Source organism: Trichoplax adhaerens, genomic scaffold (assembly GCF_000150275.1).
Source record: "Trichoplax adhaerens TRIADscaffold_3 genomic scaffold, whole genome shotgun sequence".
Classification (NCBI taxonomy): Eukaryota; Metazoa; Placozoa; class Uniplacotomia; order Trichoplacea; family Trichoplacidae; genus Trichoplax; species Trichoplax adhaerens.
Window position 1 is genome coordinate 633406 of NW_002060945.1, and position 10818 is coordinate 644223.

General features: G+C 32.8%; 2 protein-coding genes across 2 annotated transcripts; both read right to left on the reverse strand.

The window, feature by feature from the left end:
* Positions 1-325: 325 nt before the first annotated feature.
* Positions 326-5145, reverse strand: TRIADDRAFT_22565 (uncharacterized protein; the record flags this gene model as incomplete). Its single annotated transcript, XM_002110755.1, has 9 exons — positions 326-475; positions 1015-1152; positions 1286-1384; positions 1738-2061; positions 2467-2584; positions 2845-3118; positions 3230-3329; positions 3507-3669; positions 4841-5145. The coding sequence occupies 9 exons, from the start codon at positions 5143-5145 to the stop codon at positions 326-328; spliced, it is 1671 nt and encodes a 556-aa protein (XP_002110791.1).
* A 2698-nt stretch (positions 5146-7843) lies between these two features.
* Positions 7844-10818, reverse strand: TRIADDRAFT_22976 (uncharacterized protein; the record flags this gene model as incomplete). The annotated part of the gene is made up of 9 exons (XM_002110756.1): positions 7844-7993; positions 8119-8256; positions 8363-8461; positions 8534-8857; positions 9091-9208; positions 9300-9573; positions 9743-9850; positions 10052-10218; positions 10649-10818. 9 exons carry the CDS (start codon positions 10816-10818, stop codon positions 7844-7846), a joined length of 1548 nt encoding a protein of 515 aa, XP_002110792.1.

Here is a 10818-nt window from a genome sequence, read left to right on the forward strand (position 1 = left end):
TAACAATTTATTTGATGATAATGTTAATGGTTTGATTTATCAGCACCCACTATTTCATTCTAAATAAGTTGAGTATAAATTAAGTATTTCACTATTCTAACATAAAATATTGGATAGAAAAGTATACCCATATAAAATGCATATCACGATCATAGCAGAACGTAATGGTATGGAAGCTAATTGAAAAAATTGAAAATGTATTGCTCTCTATTAATATCTTGGTTAACATACGATAGGTGGACGACTAAAATGATTTCTACAAGTTTTATCTATTGAAATTTTTATTTCAACTTAATATTAAAACCATGATCAAATTGTTGGTTGATTAGCGCATTAGCTTGTTTCCAGAATTTACAGTGTAATAATCAAAGGTCCAAACTTGAGTTAGGCTACCATTGCATGGTAAGATCACAGGATTTAAGTCAGTTCCACGATCGATACACAAGCCACTGTGGACATGCTTAATAACATCTTTCTAAAAATTGAAAATATTTCAGCATTAAATAGGATTTACATATATAAAAGTCCTTAAACCTTTCGGATTTCATTATTTGACTGCGTATTCATTTTATCTATAGCACCAACAACAGGCATACACTGTATAGCTGGTAGTTTTAGCCGCATTATTAAGATCAGGATAGAAAATATCAATAATATAGCATTACTAACACCTGGGCTGAAAATACTAATAACATGAAAAATGATGCTGTAACAAAGGATAAAATAATTTTATCTGAAATGTTCATATTCCATCTTTGTTACTCATCAACAAAGCACTGAGTAAGCTTAGACTAGTTTATGAATAGTGTCAAAGTAATTTCAAGTAATTATACTTTACTTGCATCATACTTTCGTAGACTATTATTAAATTGCAGTAGATAAGTCGTAAAATAGTTATAGATTTATATTTACTAGGTTGTCTATATATGTGAGGCTCATTCCTATACATGTAAATATAATGATTTAGAGTTATATAGTACTGTATGAACGACCTAAGAATAACATGATAGTTACCTTTTGGTGTAGCCATTTTTGATTGCCACCTATGCGATGACATTCTGCCATTTGGATTTTGAAGCCAGGCATAATAAATGATGCATCTAGGCAAGCATCATTCCAGGAAATTTCTTTTCTTGAAGTGTATGCAAACAGCTAGAAGAAGAATTTATGAAAATTTTTTAGTTCTTTTAGGGAAAATATTCCTACAAATTTGTGATCAACCCTTACTATCTTAAGATCTCTAATTTTAGAACAAATAACATTAATTAATTTAATTATGTCTTACCATTGTATCTCGCTGGATATTACATGGAGATAATCCAAGAAAAGTATTGGATGTTCGGCCGAATGTGTCAAGGCACATATTAGAGATTGGATTTCTAACCTATAAATTAAAGATCTGGTCATAAGATTATCATAGATACTAAGTAAAATACTTTCAACTTAAAATAATTGTATTGATCCCTGCCCAATCGAATCTACGTATTTAGAAATAATGATACTTTCTAATAGAATTTTACGCTTAATAGATAGGCCAAATTTAATATCTAAGAATTTTACAGTAATATAAATACTTTCTTCATCGCTTTACTATATAAAATACAGTGGATATCAATTCGAATAGTTATAGCACTCATTATTCCTATAATCATTGACCAGTCATATATTAATGTTAGAAAGCACTAATATCGACGTGTATTTGGTTACTCGTTCATCGAATAGGTCAGTAATACTTACTTTGCCCGTAGCTATCGCCGTCTCATTTGGCAATATTACATCGGTAAACACATTTTGTAAATACCATCGGAAACTTCTACACTTTAGCCTTTGGCGTAATTTTAAATTTTCACTTATATCGCCAAAAGATTGATCAGTTAGATAGGGATGGCGCTGATAGAAAAATTTTTTATAGTCATCCATCCATACTTCGGCCACACGTTGATAGTTCTTATTAGCAATACTGTGTAAAGATACAGATGTATCATAAGGCTGAACCTCACGAAATACATGACCAACATGAGAGCAAGGAATAATTTCCAATTTACCACCACATTGCCAAACCTGGTAGGAAAAATAGGCATCGATAGCAATATAGAAGTTACAATTATTTTCAAAGTATTGGTAACAGCAAATTAATTGCTCTAGGATCCATTTCCAATTGCAGTTTAAATGATATTAGCCAATTTAAATGGTCTATGATATCATAACAGTTGATTGTACTAAAAACAGTAGAGTAGATGATAAAGCGTGCGCTATAGGAGATTAAAGTTAATGACTTCAAAATGAAATAATTACTCCATGATCTACTTATACTTTCGTTTTAAATAATATTAGTTGATATAAATGAGTATCTGATAAAATATTGTGTACATGTAGTCATTGTTGCTTAATTATAGGTATTCACCTTAAGTAATACTTGTACTATAGGTTATTTGCTACTTAACATACTATGTATAGTCTAAGTACCTTAAAAGATAATTCCATATTTTCGGCACCCCAAATTTCTAATCCTCTATCGTATGTTCCAAGTTCTAAAAAATATTCGCGATCTATAGCAAATAACCCACCAGCCATAGTTGGCGATCTGAAACAAAGAATTCATTAGTTATTTCAAAATATAATTTTACAGCTCTTTATAGCTGCTTGCTGCTCTGTCTTAAGGCCAAGAAATTAGAAGGGAAGCTGTATATATACACTCATAACTAATATTGTCTTCAGATTGAAAGCCTAATAGCTTTATTCCTGCTGTCGTGCATGTGGAATTACAGTAGTTCATTTTATTAAAGTTAGAGACGAGCTCGATAGCATCCTAAAATAACCTCTTCATCCTCATTTCTTGCTTACCTCATAGGATCTGTCGCTGAGGTGCGACGTAGTCGTTCTGATGTAGGAGCAATCGACCATTTAAAGCTTAAATCCCAATTAAATGTGCCTCGTAAAACACCACTAGGTCCATATTTATAGGCGAAATTATTCAAATCGATAGAATCAATTTCTGGGCAAACCACTGTAGTACGATCTTGATGAATTCGGTTCAGTAAAGGCTCCAACCACCCAATTGTAACTTCGCAATGAGCATCCAAGAATGTGACGATGGGGGCTGATGTTTGCTCCAGGCCTACAATCAACAACAAGATCGGACGAGAACTTTGATAAGCATGTCAGAAAAGCTTCTATCCTAGAGCATGCAAGCGATTAATATAGCTAGAGTTGAGATTGAATCTAATACCTCGTAATCGCGCTCGGATTAATCCTTCTCGCTGAGAATTACGATGTAGTCGAACTTTATCAAGCTGTCGAACATATTCTTCTAATGGCTGATGAAGTTCCTCTAAACCACGGAGTAAAGCAAAAAAAAAAAAGACAGAGTGGGCTTATTTCTAAATTAGTAATCAATCTGCTGAGAAATCTATAGAACCTATGATGTAGTTCGTATTGAATTAGCGAAAACGGCATCAAATCGACGAGAGTTTGTCAAGATGGATAGACTTACCATGGCCAACAACATCACTGCTATCATCGACTAGAATTACTTCATGCAAGAGATCTGGTGGAGATCGATCTAATACACTATGGACAGTTCGCATTAAAGTTGACCATGCCTCGTTATAAAAGACGATAACTACACTTGTAGAAGGTAAATCGACCGGATAAGTCATACTTTTACACCTAGAAATGAATGATGGTCAAGTTAAAATTCCATTTTGCTTAAATCATGATTGGATAATGGCGTTGCAGTTCTACTATAAATTGGTAGTTTTGAATATTATTTTAAATAATTGTTCTATCAGACATGTCGATACAAGCTGTTGGACAGTAATCACATGTACTATATTTAATTTTATCATAAGATGTTCAATCATACTCTAAAATTTTCAAGATTACTATATAAAATGCGGTACGAGTAAGTAAATTCTAAAGAACAGCAAGATTATAAGCAATACTGCTGATCCTTGAATGATCATGCCTGCAAGAATAAAGGAGCCATAACCTAAAATTGTCATCCTATTAAAGCCTTATATGTTCTCTACCAATATTTAAAACAAAAAGAGCAAAAATCAAGATAGAACTAGACCTACAGTAAATAAGCTATGTGATTATTGAGGCACCAGTATACATGTAAAGCGATCTGGTTCACTTTATAATATAATCAACTCGGTTATTTGATAAAATGACTGGTTAACTGTATTAAATTAGCAATGCTTGGGTGACTTTGTAAGCAAGTCCATTACTCTGTAAAATTAATGATTAGCTTGGCGAATCTGACCTAATATACGGTATACATTAATCTCAACCTGGGAATCATTTTGAAACAAATATCAGTGCCTTCTCTCTAGTACAGTACGTTAACTTAAAAATCTGTACTCAAGTCCCCTAACGACATAGCCATGCTTAATTAATCTTCACGATAACATAAATTAATCTCAATCTAGGAATCATTTTGAAGTAAATACCAGTGCTTTTCTACTAGTATTTTAAGTTAAAAATCTACACTAAAGCTTGTTAACGACATAGCAAAGCTTAATGATTCCTGGGATCTTCACAATAATACACATTAATCTCAACCTAGGAATCATTTTGTAATAAGTACCGGTGCTTTGCCTGTATTTTAACTTAAAACTTGTACTAAAGCTCGCTAACGACATGGCAAAGCTTAATAATCCCTGGATCTTCATGACGATACATAAGAATTTTAATTTAGGAATCATTTAGAAATAAATATTGGAGCCTCCTCTGCCAGTAATGTAGCTTAAAAATCTGTACTAAAGCTCGCCGATGATATAGTAAAGTTTAATAGTCTCTAGGATGGTAGAGTATAATATCCATCTTCTGTACTTACATTTCGGGACGAGGATCAGGCAATGTTCTTTGTAAGGAAATTCGATCACTGACCCACTGATTAAAGTGATTTCTTTGAAATAGCTCTTCACTTAGTTGTTGATATTCTTTAGGAACATCGACTGGACGACCATATTCACCGGGTGCAGCAGGTTTATGGTTTTGAGGCAATGCTGGTTGAAATACTGGCCTTTCTTTCCCACTTGTTCGTTTCTTGTCATGACTTTGCCGTTCATCGGCTGCTTTATGAGCATCTTGAGCCTGTTTAATTTTCTTCTTAATTTGATCTTCAGCTGCAATTTTCATTTTCTGAAAGATATTAATTGATTTCTTGGTCGTTGCAATGGGAGTTACTTTCTTGGATTTAGCAATAGCATCTTTATCATCAACATTTTTCTTGCCTTGCTGTTTTCGATTACTTTTATCTTTTTGAACATCACTATCTTTACTTTTCTTTGGCTCTCTATCAGAGTCCTTTAATTTCTTGCCGTCATCATCACCTTTATCACGATGACTGGATTGAGCTTTAGTCTTGTCTTGATTTAATTCTTCCTTGTTCTTCATATTATTTCTTTCCACATCTTGTTCCTTTTTATTACCAGGTAAATTCTCTTCAGCTAAATCGTTAGAATGGCTACTACCAAAGATGGATGACAGAACAATTTGTGCTATGTAAAAAGCGCCAATACCCATTAAAATGATTATCAACGTATACCGACATCGTCTTCTTCTGTTAATCATCATTTTGAATTTCTTAATTCGTTAAAGATTACCAATAATATTTGACAAAAGTATATCGATCGATATTGGATAGGATGTAGGATTAAAGATTAGTAATATAAATCAAGGTTGGAGTATTTTTGCGATCTACCGGATCAAAGATATTTGAAGGAATATAAATAAAAGTGATCTTAAAACCTAGAGTGTTAAATTTCAACTAAGCTTCTAGTTATTGTTCCTGGATAGTCATTTTTTGTATGAAATATGGCCGCCTAGTCTTGCAATGACCTACTGTATTTACTGTATACCGCATAGCCAGTAGATTTCCTATGTATATTTATTCTTTATGTTAGGAAAGCTTATATCGAGTGATAGCTTGTAGCCATTATGGCTAGTTTTGGCATAATAAATTAATTGTCATCTGGTATGCCAATGCAAGGCCATCTGTTGCCAGAACAACCCTGATTCAAATAATTATTCTGCTGTAGGATGGAACGATTAAATTGCTTAAGCTATGCCTTTGTAAGTATACCTTTGGCCAGCCAGATCATTGTCCATTTGAACAAAGCCATTTTCTGCATTGAGAATAAAATGATATACCCGTATATAAGATCAAGCCCACGCCTAAAAGTGGAAAGGAGTATAACAATTTCATCCTTTGACCATTTTCATACAAGGCCTAGATAGAGCGAGTGTTTCGGTTTAGAAATACGATTGAAGTACTTTTACAAATAAAATGATACACAAAATCAAGTCTACGCCCAAAACTGGAGAGGAATACCCGTATAATTTCATCCTTTTGACCATTTTCATAATATGGCCAGATGGAACGAGCGCCTCGTTTTATAAACATAATCAAGGACTTTTGCACCTTAAGAGGCTTTTCTGTAGCATCTGTTACAAATAACTACGAGGACTAATTTAAAATAATCGTTATCACAACGTTATAGTCTCATAGCCACTACTTCTACTCATTTAGTCTCTATTTAGGAGTTACCTTGGCGATCAGATCAGATATAAAATTTTGCTCATAGCTCAATGTCTACCCCTGAAATTTTATTCCTATCGAAGCGAAATTCATAATACATTGTTTCAAATCGTTTGAAAGTGAAATTATTTTCCCTCGGTTTCCTTGGCGATTGAATGGAACATGAAATTCTGTTCATAGCTCAATGCTTACCACTGAAATTTTATTTCTATCGAAACGAAATTCATAACGCTTTATTTCAGATCGTTTAAAAGTAAAATTTTTTGCTATAGTTTTCCTTTTTTAGAGTACATAATTAATCAGCTTCAGAATAGGTTGTACCAAGATAGATTTATTATCGTAAGTTTGCTTGTTGTTGTCATGAATGTAAAGCGTCTTTGGTTTCAATAATGAATAAAATGGATTCGTAAGTACTATCATAAAGCAATTTTTTGCTTTAGCATCAACTTTTAAATCCACAAATGGAAGTCTACTAGATTGCAAAGGAAGATGCATAAGGATAGTTCTACAAAATTCTATTATCCGATCTCACGCTCATGAAATATTGCAGTGTGTTGTTAATACACTGTAACATCTCTTGTTAGCGTAGATCGCCAAATGGCTTAAGATTCATAAGGTAGTTCTATTTATCTGATCTTCTACTCACTGGTATAGATGCGCTATCAAATAGGCAATAGATCTATTCTCGATGGGCAGATATTGTATCATCTCTCCTTAACTATCAACTATAGTACGACTCAAAGCGTAAATTCGCGATACTACTGTAATTTACATTCAGAGAGAATACCTATAAGAAACATAAACATACAGCACAATATGTAGAAGGATTACACTATAGCACTATAAACGTCAATATCTTGGGAAAATATTTATTCATAAGCATATAATCACCTTTTTGATGATTCTACCTGATCAATCTATTTAGATACGAAAGATAAGGAAAGTCGATAAAAACCTGATAGCAACAGTACATTATTTCTCCACTGATTATCATTAATCAATGTTTTTAAAGAAATTGTTTTATATTATTATTTTAGGACATTTATTCTGTAATCGAGATACGAATCTTAATAAATTTTCAATCATAAAGATGAAAATGTAAATTAAAATTAAAAGGCAAAAGTTCTAATGCGTATTCATTATCATATCATAACTCATTTTTCTAATATTGGTTTGCTAATGTACTGTAATAACATCAAAAATTTTCGTGAATATTAAAAAGACAATTTCTTCCTGTACACATTCCTATCATTAGTCTGAATTTATTCAGTAATAAAATAATTTTTTTAATGCAGCCTAAATCTTGACTTTGGGTGTAACATTGAGGTAGTACTTTTCAAAAATCCACTTCTGGGATTCACCTCCATCGCAGACTGCTATAATTGGATTACCGCCAGATCCACGGTCCAAGCACATACCGCTTGTACCATGCCGAATTGGACCATCCTATCAAGTTATATAAGTTAATTACTTCCGTGTTTATTAATACCATGATAACCGTTCTTCAGTTAATAAATTTCTAAAATAAACCTTTCAGTGTATTTTATCCATGACTCAAAAAAAAATGATACCTTTTCATGCATCCAAAGCTGATTGCCTTTCATACCATGACATTCGTAAAGCTGAACTTTAGTTCCGGGATTGTAATCAGATACATCGAGACATATGTCTTGCACGACGAGCTCTTGTCGAACAGTAAACGAAATAATCTACAATTTTTCGAGTATTTTAAATGAAATAAATGGGATGTACATTTATGTAATCCTACGATTAAACTATACATTCAGCTAACATATGAGAAACATTAATTATTACCATTGTCATTGCAGAGAGTGTACATGGACTAAGTCCAATATAGCTTAATTTTGGTCTACTAAGTGAATCCAAGCACATATTTGAGGCAGGATTCCTGACCTTAATAAAGTAAATAAATTGATTAATGATCAAAGTAATCGCATAAAGTAAAGACAAAACAGCACAAAATACCTTTCCCTTTGCTATTACAGATTCATTAGGTAAGACTGCATCAGTATAGATGTTTTCCAGATACCACTTGAAAGATTTACACTTTAGCTTTTTGCGAATTTCAAGGCGTTTGCTAATATCGCCATATGCATGACCACGTAGGTGAGGTTGGCGTTGATAGAAAAATTCTTTATAGCCATCCATCCAAACCTCAGCAACACGCTGAGAATTTTTACCCAATGTATCAACAACACCTTTAGGAAATCCGTACGGTTGACTTTTACGAAATACATGGCCCACATGTGAGCAAGGGACTATTTCAAGAGTACCACCACATTGCCATATCTAAGGTCAATTATATCAATGAAAGCATTTATAAACGTAATCAAGCAGGTTACATGCTTACAATACGGCGCTTTGTTTATCACTATTAAATTCAATTTAATTCAATTTATACTACTCGATATATCATCAAAATTACTAGTTCAAACTCTATATGACAATTATGTTGGTATTGAGGATATATTAAGAATTAAAGAGATAAATAAGGTAGATATTGTAAAGAAACGGCTAGGTACCCTGAAAGATATCTCCAAATTTTCTCCACCCCAAATATCCATTTCTTCATCGTATGTCCCAATTTCTTTAAAGTAATCACGGTTTATTGCAAATAGACCACCGGCCATAGTAGGAGTTCTGGTATATAAAATTAAATAAAGCAATTACGCCATTTAATTGAAATAATTGAAATAATTTGCTAAGTAGTGATTAGAAAAGATTAACATACCTAACAGGATCGATAGGTGATTGACGCCGCTTTTGTTCTTCAGTCGAAACAGCTCTCCACCGAAAATGTAGATCCCAATTAAAAATCCCCCTCATTAAACCACTAGGACCATATTGATATGCGAAATTTTCGTCACTAATAACGTCAATTTCAGGACAGACTACGGTGCTTCGATCATTATAGATTCGCTCTAGTAAAGGTTCTAGCCAGCCGGTATTAGCCTCACAATGGGCATCCAAAAAAGTTACCACAGGAGCTTTAGAAGCAGCGAAACCTGTCACAAAAATAATGGTAAGGTATATTCTTTAAAGTTTAATTAAAACACATGGTCATACGTCTACTATTATTAATATTTAAATATAAGTATAAAATCATATTTTAAATTAAATTTACAAAGAAAGCTATTGTTAGTAATAAAATACAATCGATCTTAGGAAAAACACTCTTACCATTTAATCTAGATCGAATTAAACCTTCTCGTTTTTTATTACGTATTATTTTTACTTTTGCAAGTTTTGCAATATACGCATCAAGAGGGGCATGTAGCTCTTCTGTATAAAATGAAGTGATTTACTATTAAAATTTAATAGACGGTGAAGAATATAGTGTAGAATAATATAACATATATTCAAAAGACAAGATGTCATATTACGTTTAGTATTCCTATGAAAAGTTGGAAATACAGTAATTACTTATACAAAGAATCCTAACCAATATTGTACTTAATAACGTCAAAGACCTACCATGTCCACTAACAACACTTTTATCATCGACAAGTATGATCTCTATAAGTAAATCAGGAGCAGTCCGATCAAGGACACTATGAATCGTTCTGAGTAAAGTGGACCAAGCTTCGTTGTGAAATACAATAACTACACTAGTAGGAGGTAAATCACCAGGATATACTTTGTCTTTACACCTTGAGTTAGGAAACAATAAGAATGGCTTAACTTAGAATCGAACAAAGCATTTTACTAGTATTGTCGTCCTACAGACTACTTTTAAAGAATAAGATTAACTAAGAACTACTATTATACACTGATTTTGTGATAATTCTACTACGGGTTATCTCGTAGATTATATAGAAACATCTATATTATACACATTGAGACAAAATAAGATTACTCCAATTATTACTTTTAAATATGTGTTAATTGTAACTTTTAATAAGCTAGTTTCTCGAACCACTTTAGGAAGGTACACTGCTACCGCCTATCGCAATAAGGTATCAATTAAATTTGATTACTATAACTTAGTCTGTAAGTAGTTCTTAAGCAGTAACTACTGCATCCACTCAGCACAATGGTTATACGGTATATCAATACTCATTGAACGCATAAAAAATTTACAATTTTGGCCTGGCATCGGGTAATATTCGATGTAACGAGATTTTATCACTGGCCCATTGGTTGAATTTGTTGCGTTCGAATAGACGTTTACTCTCTATTAAAAATTCTTTAGGTATGTCAACTGCTTTTCCATTCTCTCCAGGTGCATCTTTGATATAGCCTTTAGGCAT